Here is a 19,934-nt window from a genome sequence, read left to right as displayed (position 1 = left end):
TAATACCTATGTCTGTCCTTGTTTGTCCCCTCTGTGTTTAGCCCCTTGTGGGTAATAAAGAAATAGGTATTGCAATGTCAAAAGGATGCAATTGTAAAACATAAAAAGGGACATAAATGTTAGAAGATGGACAAAGACCTAAAAAAGATACGGGTCTTTTCGCTTTGACCGGCAGATTTTTAAAATAATTTCCACGTAACTAAACACTTTTAAACTTCGTATACTGGTAGAATGTGTTTATCAAAACATCTTTTTCTCTTGGCTTTATTGAGAAAATTCTATAGTTTGTAAGATATTTGTTGTTTTTTTTCTGCAATTTCAACCAATCAATGACGTCTATTGAGGTGAAAATATTCTCTGCCATATGAAAATGTCCCTCGTTTAAGAAACAGATTGGGTTTATTTACATTTCCGAAGAAATAAAGATACCCTTCCCCCTAACCCTAACCCTAAAACAGATTGAAATGCAAATAGATCGATACTAGGGTCATAATGATGGGTGACAATTTCATATGACACCGCTAGAAAAAACTGCCGGTGGTTGTCAGAGAAAGGGAAACCCACACTGTAGGTGATAATGGACACTGCCTCTGAAATAATTTAAGTCATGTTGTTATCACATAGAGAGGTTGGTATGATAAGACAAGTTTTCTTTATTGGAATAAGCAAAACCATTCATGTTCTCTGCATTAAGATAGAAGCCGGTAAACGGGTAGGAATTTAAAGTAAAATTGGGTGATGTCCGAAATTCTATTGTATATTTTAAGTAAAACTTTCGAAAATCCAGTGCATTTAACAGTGACTGCATATTTCGAACCATATATATATATATATATATATATATATATATATATATATACTTTATTTTAAGCAGCAGAAAATTCAACAAAATCTGTTACTCTGAGTTTCTCGTTGCCGTTCATCAGACAGTTTTTGCTATATATATATATATATATATATATATAATACGTGGAGCTTCTAAACCGAAACTAAATACAGTTCGTCGTTTGTGTCTCCGAGTCGGTTTTTGTAATTTCTGTTGTGAAATTTGACTCCGTGTTGAATGACGCCTCGAAACAGGCACTTGCTGTAATTCATGATATTTCACTATGAACACAGATTTATGTTGCATAACAGGTAAGATATAATAATGCAGATATTTTAAGTAAATGTAGTTGAACATGGGCAATGTAAAACGTTTTGCTGTTGCTAGTCAGACGTTGATATTAATTCTATTCTCCACCGCTTTTCCTAAAATCAGTAATTAAACAGATTTATACATAACAACCCATGTGTGAAAAATGTGTATTTTTAAATATATTTCTTTACTGCCCACAAGGGGACAAACAAAGACAGACAAAGGGATTAAGTCGATTACATCGACCCCAGTGAGTAACTGGTACTTAATTTATCGATCCCGAAAGGATGAAAGGCAAAGTCGACCTCAGCGGAATTTGAACTCAGAACGTAACGGCAGACGAAATACTTATTTCTTTATTACCCACAAGGGGCTAAACATAGAGGGGACAAACAAAGACAGACAAAGGGATTAAGTCGATTACATCGACTCCAGTGCGTAACTGGTACTTTATTTATCGACCCCGAAAGGATGAAAGGCAAAGTCGACCGTTATTTTTAAATAATATTTCAACAAATGCCTTCCATGCGGTGTACATTACAATCCTATAGGAAAAAAGTCTGTTTTGGGAGAGAAAAAATAAGAGTGGCGATAATTCGCTTTCTGAAAACGAATGCGGAACGAAAGGTTTGTTTATTATGTGACTTCACAGCAAACTTTGTCTTCACATTAAATCCGACATGATCGTAATCTACACACTCAAAAACATATTTGTGGAAAATATGGTGCTTTTTTTCTTTTGCTATAGGCGGAGAAAAACGCTAAGACACTAAAAGACTCTTTTTTTTTTTACTTTTTGCTCTTTTTACTTGTTTCAGTCATTTGACTGCGGCCATGCTGGAGCAACTCGACCCCGGGACTTATTCTATCGGTCCCTTTTGCCGAACCGCTAAGTGACGGGGACATTAACACACCAGCATCGGTTGTCAAGCAATGCTAGGAGGACTAACATAGACACACATACATACTCGTGCACACACACACACACACACATATATATATATATATATATATATTATGTGAAATAGAAAGATGAATAATCTTGTAGTAGATTAATCAAAAGTTTAACCGATACCTTAGTAGCAAAAATCACAGCAGTAAACAGCACGGTTGGAGGTACAACCATCTGGCGTTGCAACCGTGCGTTGGTGCGGATAATTGAAATTAAAACATTATTGATGAATTGAAGAAATGGAGCTGAACGCAGATTGAACAGAAATCGTTTTATTTCATTCTACACGTGTTTCGAAACACGTGTAGAATGAAATAAAACGATTTCTGTTCAATCTGCGTTCAGCTCCATTTCTTCAATTCACCAATAATGTTATATATATATATATATATATATATATATATATATATATATATATACGACGGGCTTCTTTCAGTTTCCGTCTACTAAATCCACTCACAAGGCTTTGGTCGGCCCGAGGCTATAGTAGAAGACACTTGCCCATGGTGCCACGCAGTGGGACTGAACCCGGAACCATGTGGTTGGTAAACAAGCTACTTACCACACAGCCACTCCTGCGCCTATAAACATCCCTTTATCTCGTTTCAGTCGTTTTATGGGTATCAATAAAAGGAATATTATATGTTGTATGCCTTGTGAGTGGATTTGGTAGATGGAAACTGAAAGAAGCCTGTCGTATATATATATATATATATATATATATATATATATATATATGTAATGTGTGTTTGTACCCCTAGCATTGCTTGACAACCGATGCTGGTGTGTTTACCTCCCCGTCACTTAGCGGTTCGGCAAAAGAGACCGATAGAATAAGTACTGGGCTTACAAAGAATAAGTCCTGGGGTCGATTTGCTCGACTAAAGGCGGTGCTCCAGCATGGCCGCAGTCAAATGACTGAAACAAGTAAAACAGTAAACAGTAGCATCACTAAAGCTACAATTGGTGTTATATTCATTAATTTCACTCCTGTTATCCAAGATCAAATTAGAAGCAAAAGGGATCATAATAATCTTAAATACTATAGTTATTACTGGAATACCAAGTGTTATTTACCACCAATGCTATTCATTAACCTAGTACTCTCTAATTACCACGAATATTGTCATTGTTACCCCTATTACTTATTTCTTTATTGCCTACAAGAGGCTAAACATAGAGGGGACTAACAAGGACAGACAAAGGTATTAAGTCGATTACATCGACCCCAGTGCGTAACTGGTACTTAATTTATCGACACCGAAAGGATGAAAGGCAAAGTTGACCTCGGTGGAATTTGAACTCAGAACGTAATGACAGACGAAATACCACTAAGCATTTCACCTAGCGTGCTAACGTTTCTGCCAGCTCACCGCCACCACCACCATTTAACAAGAGGTTAAACATAAAGGGGACAAACAAGGACAGACAAAGGGATTAAGTCGATTAAATCGACCCCGATGCATAACTGGAAAATTAATTTATCGACCCCGAAAGAATGAAAGGCAAAGTTGACCTCGGCGGAATTTGAACTCAGAATGCAGTGGCGGACGAAATCACCATTATCGGTATTTCTGTTGTCGGTGTCATTGCTATGCAAGCAATTGTTGATCTGATTCATGCCTTTATCATTGTTAATATTGCTAGCACTATATTATACACTAGCTTTGGTGTTGAAGAAACAGAAAATCTAGTTTTACATTTATTAAGAATGCAATAATATGTATGACATTAGACAATAAATTTTAATATTTTCCCCTTCCATAATCTGTGCCTTACTTGATTGACAGCTCTTGAACACACCCACTTGTTTATATATTCATATCCCACCTTTAAAATCCCACTAGCTGCTCTACCTGAAATGTGTGTGTATATGAATGTATATATGTATGTATAAATATGTGTGTGCAAGTACACACACACACAACATGCTTCCACACAGATACCTATTTCTTTACTACCCACAAGGGGCTAAACACAGAGGGGACAAACAAGGACAGACACACGGATTAAGTCGATTACATCGACCCCAGTGCGTAACTGGTACTTATTTAATCGACCCCGAAAGGATGAAAGGCAAAGTTGACCTCGGCGGAATTTGAACTCAGATACCATCTACCAAATCCACTCACAAGGCTTTGGTCAGTCTGTGGCTATAGTAGGAGGCACTTACCCAAGATGTCAAGCAATGGAAATAAACCCAAGATCAAAGAGTTGGAAGCCAAGATTCTTAACCACCCACCCACATCTGTACTATACATATATATATATAACATATATATCTACACTATTATAATTTACATCTTCCAAAGAGAGGAAAATAGTTCAGTTGTCCAGGTAAATGTTTATTTCTACAGCTTATCTCTATAAGAAATATACTAAAATTTATTCTGTTGTATTTTAAGACTTCCCTATATCTTATACTGTTGTTTCTCTACTATTGCAGAATAACAAATGACATTGGCATCAAAGAATTGTATCATTTAAAGACTGAAGGAGAATGTCATACAGGACAGATATGAATCTTTTTATATAAATCTCTGACAAATTACAGGCAAATATTTTTTCTGTATTGAGATTGCTAATTATAATTCATCACTTGATTGTCCAGAATGTGTACAAGATTATATTGAATGTGGATGGATTTAAAAAGAAGTTTGCAACCCACATCATATACCAGCAAAGATCACAGTAGTATAAATGTTTATTAGCAAGGAAATATATGTGAAAAGAAGATAAACGTTCCAAGATTGTGGTGAAAAAAAAGAGGAAAAAAGTGAAGATGAATAATGTGTGAATAAGTTTAAATATAAAAGACTATTTAAAAGTATTGATTGTCCTGGTAAAATGAATAAAAAGAATCGAAAAACATCATCATACCGTTGTGATATTTGTGGGAAATCATTCTCTGGAAGTGGTAACTTAGCAAGACACAAATGTACTGATGCAGGAGAAAAACCATATCACTGTGATATCTGTGGTAAATCATTTTCTGAACGTTGTAACTTACAGACACACAAACGTATTCACACAGGAGAGAAACCATATCGCTGTGATATCTGTGGTAGATTATTCTCTGTAAGTAGTGTCTTAACTAATCACAGACGTATCCATACAGGAGAGAAACCATATCAGTGTGATATCTGTGGCAAATCGTTCTCTCAGAGAGGTATCTTAACTAATCACAAACATATTCACACAGGAGAGAAACCATTTCAGTGTGATATTTGCAGTAAATCGTTCTCTGAAAATCGATTCTTAACGACACACAAACGTATTCATACAGGTGAGAAGCCATATTGCTGCGATATCTGTGGTAAATCATTCTCTGTCAGAGGTACCTTAACTAATCACAAACGTATTCATACAGGAGAGAAACCATATTCCTGTGATATCTGTGGAAAACTGTTCTCTGAAAAAGGTACCTTAACTAAACATAAACGTATTCACACAGGTGAGAAACCTTATTGTTGTGAAATCTGTGGTAAATCATTCCCTGGAAATAGTTGCCTAACTAATCACAAACGTATTCATACAGGAGAGAAACCATATTTCTGTGATATCTGTGGTAAATCATTCTCTCGAAATGGTTACTTAACTGAACACAAGCATATTCATACAGGAGAAAAACCTTACCGCTGTGATATCTGTGGTAAGTCGTTTGCTCTAAAAGAACACTTAACTAAACACAGACGTACTCATACAGGAGAGAAGCCATATCATTGTGACGTCTGTGGGAAATCATTCTCCCGGTGTAGTGATTTAACTAAACACAAACGTATTCACACAGGAGAGAGACCATATTGCTGTGATGTCTGTGGCAAATCATTCTCTCGAAGTTCTCACTTGAATGAACACAAACGAAGTCATACAGGAGAGAAGCCATATCACTGTGACATCTGTGGTAAAACGTTCTCTCATGTAACTAACATAGCTATACACAAACGTATTCACACAGGAGAAAAACCATATCACTGTGATATCTGTGGTAAGTCGTTCTCTCAGAACGGTGAATTAACTTCTCACAAACGTATCCACACAGGAGAGAAACCCTATCACTGTGACATCTGTGGTAAATCATTCTCACAAAAAAACCAGTTAACTACGCATAAACGTATTCATACAGGAGAGAAACCATATCAGTGTGATATGTGTGAGAAATCATTCTCTCAAAGGATCCATTTAATGAAACATGTTGATATTCATGTACGACAGTAACTGTATCAGTATAAAATTTCTGGTTGTCAAGGATAATTTCACCCTCCCTCTGACTGGTTAACCATGTATCTCCTCTATAACAACACACCTATACTGGTCTCAGTCTTGATCACTCTCTCTCTGATCAGGTAACCATTTATCTCCTCTCTGTCACACACTAACCTTTCATCACATCACCTGGTCCCCTGGTACAAGTTCACCTTCTCCAATGCCTCCTCCTTGCCATCACCTGCACCTACATTCACACCTTCTCGCCATGCCTGACCTCCATTCATTCCTTTTGCACCTCTGCTTTCTTCTCTCCTATTTTCTTTCCAACCCTTTATACAACTCTTTCATTCTCTTTTTAATAAAACCCGCCGCTCTAGCTATCTTTCTTTTCATCATCATGTCACACCCCGTGGCTTCCGGGGACCTATACAAGGAGGAAGCGCTCAGTCAACTTTTTGAACCCCTTCTATTGCCTCCTCCTCTCCGACACCACCCTCTCCTCCTTCACCGGACCCAACAAGCACACCCTCTACATTAAGAACTCCTTCTCCCGCACTTCTTCCAGCCTTATCTATTGCATCAGGTGTAATCTCTGCAACAAACTTTACATTGGCCAAACAGGCCACTGGCTTGCCAGCCGGTTCATCAAACACCTACGAGATATTTGTCTGCATACAAACACCCCTGTTGCCCGTCATTTTCGTTTGGCCAACCACTCCACTTCCAATATCACAGTCTTCGGCCTTGCCCTATACCAGTGCTTTTCAAACTTTTTGCTGGAGCGGAACCCCAAGGAAGCATTCCACTGGCTCGAGGAACCCCTGTGCAATAATTTAATAGTCTTATGCACACATATCTGCACAGGAGAATTAAAAATTACTGCCGATTTTAGCAGTTTTGTAACTTCTTGCGGAACCCCTGGACTGTACTGGCAGAACCCTGGTTGAAAACCGCTGAGTTAGACACAGTCAGTTAGACACTAGTTAGACCAGTGCTTTTCAAACTTTTTGCTGGAGCGGAACCCCAAGGAAGCATTCCACTGGCTCGAGGAACACCTGTGCAATAATTTAATAGTCTTATGCACACATATCTGCACAGGAGAATTAAAAATTACTGCCGATTTTAGCAGTTTTGGAACTTCTTGCGGAACCCCTGGACTGTACTGGCGGAACCCTGGTTGAAAACCACTGAGTTAGACCAGTGCTTTTCAAACTTTTTGCTGGAGCGGAACCCCAAGGAAGCATTCCACTGGCTCGAGGAACCCCTGTGCAATAATTTAATAGTCTTATGCACACATATCTGCACAGGAGAATTAAAAATTACTGCCGATTTTAGCAGTTTTGGAACTTCTTGCGGAACCCCTGGACTGTACTGGCGGAACCCTGGTTGAAAACCACTGAGTTAGACCAGTGCTTTTCAAACTTTTTGCTGGAGCGGAACCCCAAGGAAGCATTCCACTGGCTCGAGGAACCCCTGTGCAATAATTTAATAGTCTTATGCACACATATCTGCACAGGAGAATTAAAAATTACTGCCGATTTTAGCAGTTTTGGAACTTCTTGCGGAACCCCTGGACTGTACTGGCGGAACCCTGGTTGAAAACCACTGAGTTAGACCAGTGCTTTTCAAACTTTTTGCTGGAGCGGAACCCCAAGGAAGCATTCCACTGGCTCGAGGAACCCCTGTGCAATAATTTAATAGTCTTATGCACACATATCTGCACAGGAGAATTAAAAATTACTGCCGATTTTAGCAGTTTTGTAACTTCTTGCGGGACCCCTGGACTGTACTGGCGGAACCCTGGTTGAAAACCACTGCCCTACGTAATGGACCCACCAATTTTCACTCTACATACCCAAACTCCTTTCTGACTCAACTCAACCCCATCCTCTCAGTGACTGCACCTACAAACTTCTTAAATAAAATTTTTCCCTATCTTATTTTTTATTATTTCATTTATCCCTTTTTTTTACGATTTTTTTTTATCATTTATTCTTTTATTTGGTTATTTATTATTGATTTATTCTGATTTTTTGATCTTTGAAAAATTTATTTCTATTACTGTTTTATTCATTTTAACTTTTCTATTATATGTAATTTTCTAGATGGTGTAATTTAATCATTCATCTTGAATTGATAAAGGGTGGGTTTTTTCTAATATTTTATATGTATATATACATAGAAGAGAACAAGGTGTACGTTACACCGCAATAATATATGTATAAAAAATATATATAAAAATACAAAATGGGACAAGAACGCAAAACATTCAAATAGACGACACAAAAAACGGACGGGTCATTCGAAGCCTTTAATCTTCAGTCAAGAACTGGATCATCCTCGCAATTTCAGCTGCGTTCTTGTCCCATTTTGTATTTTTATATATATTTTTTTATGCATATTTTTTATTGATTGATTGATTGATTCTAGTTTCAGCTTATGAGCTGTGGCCATGCTGGGGCACCGCCATATATTTTCTGTCTACTAAATCCACTCACAAGGCTTTGGTCGGCCTGAGGCTATAGTAGAAGACACTTGCCCATGTGGTTCGTAAGCAAGCTACTTACACACAGCCACTCCTATGCCTATGTTAAAAGAATTTTTTATAAATAACAAATATCCAAAACAAAAAACAATTTAATAAAATTTATATTTTTAAAAAAAATGCTTTGAAGTTTTTTCTTTTGTTTAATTAATATTCAAATGCAAATAATTATTTTTAAAATCAATGAAATGTTTTTTGAATCTGATAAATTTAGCAGTCTTTTATCTTGCATTTTTAACTTGTCTCAGTCCTTAAACTGTGGTCATGCTGGAGCACAGCTTAGAAGGGTTTTGTTTGAACCAATCAACCCCTGTACTTGTGGGTTTTTTTTTAATTTTGAGTCTGGTACTTATTCCGCAAACCCGTTTTGTCTAACTGCAAAGCTACTGGAACATAAACAAACCAACACTGGTTGTCAAGTAGGTGCAATGGTAAAGACACACACACAGACATGTACGTACACATCACAGGCTTCTGCACAGTTGTCATCTACCAATTCCACTCAGAAGGAATTAGCCTGCTGCTGTAGTTGAAAATCATCATCATCATCATCATCATCGTTTAACGTCCGCTTTCCATGCTAGCATGGGTTGGACGGTTCAACTGGGGTCTGGCGAGCCCGAAGGCTGCACCAGGCCAGTCAGATCTGGCAGTGTTTCTACAGCTGGATGCCCTTCCTAACGCCAACCACTCCGTGAGTGTAGTGGGTGATTTTATGTGCCACTGACACAGGTGCCAGACGAGGCTGGCAGACGGCCACGCTCGGATGGTGTTTTTTATGTGCCACCGACAAAGGTGCCAGATGAGGCTGGCAGACGGCCACGCTCGGATGGTGTTTTTTATGTGCCACTGACACAGGTGCCAGACGAGGCTGGCGAACAGCCACGATCGGATGGTGTTTGTTACGTGCCCACAGCACGGAGGCCAGTCGATGCGGTACTGGCTACGGCCACGTTCGGATGGTTTTACTTGCCCAAAATGCTGTGTAGTGTTGCTGCAGTTGAAACCACATCGTGTCCTATCCACTCAGCCATCCCTGCACTTATACACCCTGTCGATACTCGTGGGTAGGTTGCACCCTTAGTTTGGGGTTGTCAAAGTAGGTATTTAGGCAGCGAGTTGGCAGAAATGTTAGCATGCCAGGCAAAATACTTGGTGGTATTTTGTCTGCCACTACGTTCTGAGTTCAAATTCTGCCGAGGTCAACTTTGCCTTTCATCCTTTCGGGGTCGATGTAATCGACTCTAATCTGCGTGTCTGTCCTTGTTTGTCCTCTCTGTGTTTAGCCCCTTGTGGGTAGTAAAGAAATAAGTATTTCGTCTGCCGCTACGTTCTGAATTCAAATTCCGCCGAGGTCGACTTTGCCTTTCATCCTTTCGGGGTCGATAAATTAAGTACCAGTTATGCACTGGGGTCGATGTAATCGACTTAATCCCTTGGTTGTCCCCTCTGTGTTTAGCCCCTTGCAAGTAGTAAAGAAATAGGTATTTCGTCTGCTGCTACGTCCTGAGTTCAAATTCCGCCGAGGTCGACTTTGCCTTTCATCCTTTCGGGGTCAATAAATTAAGTATCAGTTATGCACTGGGGTCGATGTAATCGACTTAATACCTATGTCTGTCCTTGTTTGTCCCCTCTACGTTTAGCTCCTTGTGGGCAATAAAGGATTAAGACAGAAGTTAACTGTCAAGTAATTACTCCATGCTGACATATATACAATAAAAAACACAAAAGATCTAAAAAAAATAAATAAATAAAAGCTGAGTGAACAATACCATGAATTTGGATCATAAAAATGAATAAAATACCATTCAAGAGAAATTCATCATTTATTGAAATCATCATCGACAACATGAATCTTCATACTGATAAAGTTACTATAGTATATGAATAGCTATATGTTTTGTTAAATGAATCCTTTGAGGAAATGATTTACCACAGATATAACATTGGTATGGTTTCTCTCCTGTATGGATACGCACATGTGTAGTTAAATGGCTTGTTTTAGAGAAAGCTTTGTCACAGATGTCACACTTATATGGCTTTTCTCCTGTATGAATACGTATGTGTGTAGATAACTGACTGGTTTTAGAGAATGCTTTACCACAGATATTACAGTGAAATGGCTTCTCCCCTGTATGGCTGCGTTTATGTTCAGTCAAGCGATCGTTTCGAGAGAAAGATTTACCACAGATACCACAATGGTATGGCTTCTCTCCCGTGTGAATATGTTTGTGTTTAGTTAAATCACCACTCTGGGAGAATGATTTCCCACAGATCTCACAGTGATATGGTTTCTCTCCTGTGTGAATACGTTTGTGTATAGCCATGTTATTTCCCAGAGAGAATGATTTACCACAGATATCACAGTGATATGGCTTCTCTCCTGTGTGAATATGTTTATGTACAACTAAATGATCATTTCGAGAGAATGACTTACCACAGATATCACAGTGATATTGTTTCTCACCAGTGTGAATATACTTGTGTTTTGTTAAATCACCACTTTGAGAGAATGACTTACTACAAACATCACACTGGTAAGGCTTCTCTCCTGTATGAACGTGTTTGTGTTTAGTTAAGTCACTACTTCCAGAGAATGATTTACCACAGATATCACAATGATATGGTTTCTCTCCTGTGTGAATACGTTTGTGTTTAGTTAAGGTACCTCTCACAGCGAATGAATTACCACAGATATCACAGTGATATGGCTTCTCTCCAGTATGAATACGTTTATGGTTCGTTAAGACACTACTTACAGAGAAAGATTTACCACAGATATCACAATGATATGGCTTCTCTCCTGTATGAACACGCTTATGTGTTGTCAAGTTAGAATTTTCAGAGAACGATTTACCACAGATATCACACTGATGTGGTTTCTCTCCTGCATGAATACGTTTGTGTGATGCTAAGCGACCATTTTCTGAGAATGATTTTCCACAAATATCACAGTGGTATGATGTCTTCCCTTTCTCTTTATTCATATCGCCACGAAACTTTTTTTTTTTTACCACAACATTGAAATATTTATCTTCTTTTAATTAATGTATTTTATTCCTGATAAGTATTTCAACCACTGTAATATTCGTCAACAACTGGATCGAGTTGCAAACTCCATTTTATATTTGTATTTGTGCAAATTTAATTCAAATGTAAAATCTTGCTCACATTCCAGTCAAGGAAGAACAGAATTTTTGTTATAAATCTCAGTTCAGAGAAAATATTTGCATGTAATTTTCCACAGAAGTATATCTATTCAGCACAACACTTTCTTTGTATCATTAAAAGATAAATATTGATGATGTGTATAATAGTTTGGTACCAATGTCATTATTCTGAAAGAGTAGAGAAACAACAGTATAAGATACAGGGAATACTTAAAATACAACAGAATAAATTTTAGTATATTTCTTATAGAAACAAGCTGCAGAAATAAACATTTATCTAGACAATAGAACTGTTTTCCCTTATTTTCAAGATGTATATTTTAATAGTCAGAAATATTAAATTTCTAAATATCTCATAGAGATATGTACGGTGGTGGAGCGATACAGTGGTTTTTTCTTTATTCTTTTACTTGTTTCAGTCATTTGACTGTGGCCATGCTGGAGCACCGCCTTTAGTCGAGCAAATCGACCCCGGGACTTATTCTTTGTAAGCCCAGTACTTATTCTATCGGTCTCTTTTTGCCGAACCGCTAAGTGACGGGGATGTAAACACACCAGCACACAAACACACACACATACATATATATACACATATATACGACAGGCTTCTTTCAGTTTCCGTCTACCAAATCCACTCACAAGGCATTGGTCGGCCCGGGGCTATAGCAGAAGACACTTGCCCAAGATGCCACAAAGTGGGACTGAACCCAGAACCATGTGGTTGTTTAGCAAGCTACTTACCACACAGCCACTCCTTGACAGTCCCGTAAGGGAATTACAACACCGCTGTTTAGCCCTAGGAAGCATTGACGCTTCCTATCGGCCTTGTGTCAAGGAAATGTGTCAAAGCCGACAGGAAGCGTCGATGCTTCCTAGGGCTAAACAGCAGTGGTGTAATTCCCTTTACGGGACTGTCACGTTATGTTGACAGTATACAACCACTCTATTTTAATAGTGTTGCTAAGTAAATGTAAGTATAGGTGTGAGTAGATGCTTAAGAATTTTAGGCCATCTTTCGTCTCTAGTAGACCTTTCCGTAAAATTTTTTTTTTTTTTTACATATGGGCTTGCGGGAACTTTTGAAGTAATGAGAGCGAAAGAGACTAAGAGAAAGCGATTGTATGACGAGGGAAGTTCTTTTGGAGTTACCGTGCATGGGAAGCACTGATGTACATGTGTGTGTGTGTGTGTTTGATGGGGTGTGGGAGACAGACAGTATGTTGTGTAAGTGAAGTGCTTCTGTTAGTGTGTGTGAAGAGACAGAGTAATGTGTGAAAGAAAGAGATAACTGAAATTTTTTACTCGGTGTATGTGTATATGTATGTATATTACTTCAAAAGTTCCCGCAAGCCCATATGTAAAAAAAAAAAAATTTTTTTTACGGAAATCGACGGAAAAGTCTACTAGAGACGAAAGATCGCCTCTGAAAGGTATTTGTTGAAAATTTTACTCTATAATATCCTGTTTTCACACACGTGTGTAGTTATCCAGTTTAATAATTCCTCTTAGACAAAAGTGGGGGAGAATGGGACTAATTTCAATGTCTGCCTAGTAACATTAAAGGGTTTGGTTATTACCCATGTCCAACTATTTCACTAAAATATTATTATTATTATTTATATCTTACCTTTTATGCGTCATAAATCTGTGTTTATAATGAAATAGCTTTAATAGTCTTTCATTAAAGTCTGCTTCCTTGACGCCATTCCACCCAAAGTGATCTCTCACAATAGATTTTATAAGAACCGACTCGGAAAACATAAACGACGAAACGTACTTAGTTTCTGTTTATAAGCTCGTATAAAAATACATATGTTTTTTTTTCTAAAAGTTGTATTTAAAATATACAAACAGGCATTATGAAATGTACGAGATTTACGGAAATTTTATTCGAAATTTTAGAAAAAGCTGAATTCTGTAAATCTTTCTGCGATATCCAATAGACTTAAACTGGCGGATGGTACAATATAATTTGATGCCATTAATCTGAATGTTTCTGAAGAATAATTAAGTATCGAGCTCCCTTTCATTACCGTATTTCTGTTGAGATGTTCTGTATTTCTTTCAATTAATTTTAAATAAAACAAAGAATTTAGTAAAATAACTTCGTTACCATTAAGCTGGTGTTAGGAACATAAATTGTGACTAAGGTTTGGTGGAACATTTTAATTCAGAACTTATGAAAATAAGACATTTGTACTACAGAGCCACGGGCGGTTTCAGCCGGGTTGGTAACGAAAGGGTTAAATGTATTCAAAAGTACAAATGAAGCATCATCCTCACTTTAAATGCATTTCACAGATGAAGAACGTGGATACCAGGTGACAATGGTGAGATGTTTTAGTACGTTTCGTTTTCTCCATGTCAGTGTTTTAAGTTGTGTTGTGAAAAATTAGTTCCAGATGAATGGCACGTTGAAATATTTAGATTAGCTATAATAAGCATAGATTGGGGATTAGAGATACAAATAATAAATTTATGGAGAATTACAAAGAAGTATTTTAGCTGGCAGTTGGGAAGTTTAGTTGACACTTGTCAGCAATCCCAAATAAACTACTATGCTGTATTAACAAAATCCAAACATTTTTTTAAAATGCATTTTTCAAGGAGAGGTTCGATCCTGCATTAGCCAGCCTCCTGTCTTCTGATATTATTCCTGCATCCACTTATTTCCACGTTATATCTATTTCTTTACTACCCACAAGGGGCTAAACACAGAGGACAGACAAACGGATTAAGTCAATTACATCGAGACCAGTGCATAACTAGTACTTATGTAATCGACCCCGAAAGGATGAAAGACAAAGTCGACCTCGGCGGAATTTGAACTCAGAAGGTAACGGCAGACGAAATACCTATTTCTTTATTACCCACAATGGGCTAAACATAGAGGGGACAAACAAGGACAGACAAAGGTATTAAGTCGATTACATCGACCCCGGTGCGTAACTGGTACTTAATTTATCGACCCCGAAAGGATGAAAGGCAAAGTCGACCTCGGCGGAATTTGAACTCAGAACGTAACGGCAGACGAAGTCCCTATTTCTTTATTACCCACAAGGGGCTAAACATAGAGGGGACAAACAAAGACAGACATAGGTATTAAGTCGATTACATCGACCCCAGTGCGTAACTGGTACTTTATTTATCGACCCCGAAAGGATGAAAGGCAAAGTGGACCTATCTATTTCTTTATTACCCACAAGGGGCTAAACACAGAGGGGACAAACAAAGGGATTAAGTCGATTACATCGACCCCAGTGCGTAACTGGTACTTAATTTATCGACCCCGAAAGGATGAAAGGCAAAGTGGACCTCGGCGGAATTTGAACTCAGAACGTAACGGCAGACGAAATACGGCTACGCATTTCGCCCGGCGTGCTAACGATTCTGCCAGCTCGCCGCCCTATTTCCACGTTATATCGGGAATATTGTGACATTGGAACACTCGGTTTTAATTCGTGCTCTTTGCAACTCTCTCTCTCCTTCTACCGGAGAATTCAAGAAACACACAGTATGTAAAGGGGAACAACCTCGTTCTTTGTCCGACGTACATGATCGGCGAGAGGTTGATTTAATTGTTGTTTAATTGGGCACTGACTGATTGCATGTGAGGAACGGTAAGTTGACAAAGATTTACTTGAATAATAAATCTGTAATAATGTATGTAAGTGAGAGAATTGCTATACTGTGAATCCTTCAACAATACAAGTGAAAAACACTTGAGAACATTGGTACAAAGATATTTGCTCCCGGAAGCCCCCGTTTTGCTGACTTTTACAGAATGATACTTCGAGACTGAATTGTCCGATCTGTTATTCTTAAATAGACGAAGTCCATTGTTACATGTGAAATAATATAGCGAGATAAATATTTGATAAAGGTACAACTAGCGAACAGTGGTCCCGGTACGCGCACTCGCGCTAGCTAGTCGTAAGTAGTCGATCCTACAACGACTTTTTTAACCCCCTAACCTTAGTTTGCTCTTTTACTTGTTTCAGTCATTTATTTGACTGCGGCCATGCTGGAGCACCGCCTTTAAGTTTGTTTATAAAAATAATTTATTTACATTGCCGTTTAAAAAATTATTTATTTGGCCTTTCATTTACTTTGTTCGAAAAATATTTAATTTGTGTAAAAAAAATTATATACATTGTTTTAAAAAATAATTTATTTACTTAGTTTAAAAAATTAATTCCTTTGCGTTTTATTTACTTTGTTCGAAAAATATTATTTAATTTCCTTTGATATGGATTCAGCCTTGAAATACAAACATACGCGCGAGTCGTTGTATGATCGACTACTTACGACTAGGTAGCGCGAGTGCGCGCACCGGGACCACTGTTTGCTTGTAGTACCTTTGATAAATTATTTTATATTCCGAAATCCTAGTTTAAGCAGCCCATATAACTCGTTATAATTTTATTTTTTGGAATTGCTGAGAAAACTTTTGCGAGTTTGTATTCGCCGCATGGAAATTGATATGGTTATGCGACATGTATATATCATCTTCATCATCATTTAGCATCTGTTGTCCAAGGCTCGTAAGCTGGAAGGCTGGACCAGACTGTAGTTTCATTAGCTGGATGCCCTTCTTAATGCCAACCACTCTGAGAGTGTAATGAGTGATTTTATGTGCCACTGGCATGTGTGCCATTTGCGTGACACCAGTATCTGTCACGACTGTGATTTTGCTTGGTTTGATGGGTCTTCTTCTCAAACACAATATAATGCCAAAGGTCTTGGTCATTGCCTCCGTGTGGCCCAGGAGCTCAGCTACTTTGCCTCCGTATACAATGTAATATGTGTATATACACGTATATACACGTAAAAAGCACCCACTACACTCACGGAGTGGTTGGCGTTAGGAAGGGCATCCAGCCGTAGAAACACTGCTAGATCTGACTGGGCCTGATGAAGCCTTCCGGCTTCACAGACCCCAGTTGAACCGTCCAACCCATGCTAGCATGGAAAACGGACGCTAAACGATGATGATACATGTGTGCACACACATATATATATGGCCCAGTGGTTAGGGCAGCGGACTCGTGGTCGTAGGATTGCGGTTTCGATTCCCAGACCGGGTGTTGCGAGTGTTTATTGAGCGAAAACACCTAAAGGCTCCACGACGCTCCAGCAGGGGGTGGTGATCCCTGCTGTACTCTTTCGCCACTCTTTATTCTGTTGGCCTGCTCGCTTAGCCAGCGGGGTGGCGTCATTCGAAGGCTAAAACAATGCGATGTGTAACTACATCTGATGGACTGGTCGTAATATATATATATATATATATATATATATGGCAGATCAAGATTGGAGCCTGATGTAACCATCTGATTCACCAGTCCTGAGACAAATCATCTAACCCATGCTTGCATGGAAAGCGGACGTTAAACGATGATGATGATGATGACAATGATATCATCATCGTTTAGCGTGATGTATATATATGGTAATGATATAGACATATTTTCAGAGGCACAGCCTCTAAAGTGATGTTGATATTCCAAAACCAATGTAATGGTTGCAGTGATGGTGAAGGTTGTAGTTCTGATCCATTGTTTTATTTATACTTTTAAAATGTCCTCTGTATCTTTTCAGAATATCAGACGACATTTGGCATCATGGCATTGCTTCCATCATCAATATTTATCACCTTTTAAAACTGAAAGAAAAGGTTGTACAGAAAAGATTTCATAACCCTAGAGAATTACAGTAAAATGTTTCTTCTGAACTGAGATTGATAGCAACATTTCTCTCCTTAACCCTTTCGTTACCAACCCGGCTGAAACCGGCTTTGGCTCTGAGTACAAATGTCCTGTTTTCATAAGTTCTGAATTAAAATCTTACACCAAACCTTAGTCAAAATTTATGTTCCTAACACCAGCTGAATGATAACCAAGTTATTTTACTAAATTCTTTGGTATATTCAAAGTAATTGAAAGAAACACAGAGCATCTCAAAATAAATGCGGTAACGAAAGGGTTAAATATTTGGAACGTCTACAATGTGATTTTGTACACAAATTAAACTTGGATAATTTTATAAAGAATCCTACAGCAACTTCAGATTTTAACCAGAGATTGCAATCGAAAATAGGAAATGTATCCATGTGATCATGACAGTGAAATAATGGACAAATGGATTGTGTGAGAAAACTGAAACATATATTTTTATTGTGAAGAGATGTCGAAAGAGAAACCACAATCAAGATATCAGTGCAATATCTGTAAAACGTTTTTCACTTACAAACATAGTTTAACTACTCACAAACGAATTCATACAGGAGAGAAGCCATTCCACTGTGACATCTGTGGTGAATCATTCCCTGTTCGAAGTGACTTAACTAATCACGAACGTATTCATACTGGAAAGAAGCTATTTCACTGTGATATCTGTGGTAAATTATCCTCTCGTGCACGTGACTTGGTATCTCACAAGCGAATTCATACAGGAGAGAAGCCATTTTCCTGTGATATCTGTGGTAAATCATTCTCTCAAAGTAATGCTTTAACATCTCACAAGCGTATTCATACAGGAGAGAAGCCATTTCAGTGTGATATCTGTGGTAAATCGTTCGTTTTCAAAAGTTCTGTAGCTCCTCACAAGCGTATCCATACAGGAGAGAAGCCATATCAGTGTGATATCTGTGGTAAATCATTCACTGTTGGAAGTGCCTTAGTAACTCACAAGCGTATTCATACCGGAGAGAGACCATTTCACTGTGATATCTGTGGTGAATCATTCTCTCGAGGTAGGAATTTAACCGATCACAAGCATATTCATACTGGAGAGAGACCATTTCACTGCGATATCTGTGGTAACTCATTCTATCGAAGTAGGAATTTGACTGATCACAAGCGTATCCATACAGGAGAGAAACCCTATTGTTGTGATATCTGTGATAAATCATTCTCTCAAAGTAGGAATTTAACTGATCACAAACATATTCACACAGGAGAGAAACCCTATTGTTGTGATATCTGTGGTAAATCATTCTCTCGAAGGGATGTTTTAGCCAAACACAAACCTATTCATACTGGGGAGAAACCATATTGGTGTGATATCTGTGGTAAATCATTCTCTGTAAAAAGTAAATTAATTATGCACAAATGTATTCCAACAGGGGAGAATCCTTATAATTGTGCTATCTAGGGTAAATCATTCTCTCAAAACTCACTCATATAGACACTGATGAATGTGTACAAAAGTGTGACTATATTGTCCGAGATCATTTCATCTCATAACAACCAACATTTTCTAAGGAGATTGTAGCGAATTGACGAACATTTGCAAATTGAAATTAAATACATAAAAAAACATTAAAGTGAAAAGAATTTGTGTTTTACTTATGTTTGCCTTAAATAATATATTTGTCAACTAAATGTGTCAGGCAGTCCTATAGAATTGTCCCTCATGGTGGCATTGACAAATGACTGAGACCTTTGTCAATATACCTATTTCTTTATTACCCATAAGGGGCTAAACATAGAGGGGACAACCAAGGACAGATATAGGTATTAAGTTGATTACATCGACCCCAAGTGTGTAACTGGTACTTAATTTATCAACCCAGAAAGGATGAAGGGCAAAGTCGACCTCGGCGGAATTTGAACTCAGAACGCAACGACAGACGAAATACCTATTTCTTTATCACCCACAAGGGGCTAAACACAGAGAGGACAAACAAGGAAAGACATAGGTATTAAGTCGATTATATCGACCCCAGTGCGTGACTGGTACTTAATTTATCAATCCCGAAAGGATGAAAGGCAAAGTCGACCTCGGCGGAATTTGAACTCAGAACGTAACGGCAGACGAAAAACCTATTTCTTTACTACCCACAAGGGGCTAAACACAGAGAAGACAAACAAGGACAGACAAACGGATTAAGTCGATTATATCGACCCCAGTGCGTAACTG

At 38.2% G+C, this 19,934-nt stretch overlaps 1 protein-coding gene and 1 long non-coding RNA gene across 3 annotated transcripts; both read left to right on the top strand.

Annotated features, from left to right (window-relative positions):
* Positions 1 to 976: 976 nt before the first annotated feature.
* Positions 977 to 4,641, top strand: LOC115226605. Its single transcript, XR_005004416.1, has 2 exons — positions 977 to 1,137; positions 4,537 to 4,641. It is a non-coding gene; the product is annotated as an uncharacterized LOC115226605 (long non-coding RNA).
* Positions 4,642 to 4,703: 62 nt separating this feature from the next.
* LOC118760844 (zinc finger protein 724-like) lies at positions 4,704 to 19,562 on the top strand. Of its 2 annotated transcripts, none has more exons than XM_036515459.1 (3): positions 4,704 to 5,175; positions 5,512 to 5,544; positions 18,634 to 19,562. In XM_036515459.1, the coding sequence occupies exons 1-3, from the start codon at positions 4,938 to 4,940 to the stop codon at positions 19,164 to 19,166; spliced, it is 804 nt and encodes a 267-aa protein (XP_036371352.1). In that variant the 5' UTR covers positions 4,704 to 4,937; the 3' UTR covers positions 19,167 to 19,562. The 2 variants fall into 2 exon arrangements, with proteins under 2 accessions (XP_036371352.1, XP_036371353.1); XM_036515460.1 differs by lacking the exon at positions 18,634 to 19,562 and adding an exon at positions 6,049 to 7,172.
* Positions 19,563 to 19,934: the final 372 nt, after the last annotated feature.

This window comes from Octopus sinensis, linkage group LG30 (assembly GCF_006345805.1).
Source record: "Octopus sinensis linkage group LG30, ASM634580v1, whole genome shotgun sequence".
Taxonomy (NCBI): domain Eukaryota; kingdom Metazoa; phylum Mollusca; class Cephalopoda; order Octopoda; family Octopodidae; genus Octopus; species Octopus sinensis.
The sequence above is the reverse complement of the archived record's forward strand: the minus strand, read 5'-3'. Positions and strand labels throughout refer to the sequence as shown.

Excerpts from the sequence above, each read along its gene's own strand:
- LOC118760844 (XM_036515459.1), top strand. The coding sequence starts at position 4,938 with ATGAATAAAAAGAATCGAAAAACATCATCATACCGTTGTGATATTTGT. Across the intron at positions 5,176-5,511 it reads TAGATTATTCTCTGTAAGTA|GTACCTTAACTAAACATAAA; the intron begins GTGTCTTAACTA and ends TCTCTGAAAAAG. Across the intron at positions 5,545-18,633 it reads ACATAAACGTATTCACACAG|GAGAGAAGCCATATCAGTGT; the intron begins GTGAGAAACCTT and ends GTATCCATACAG.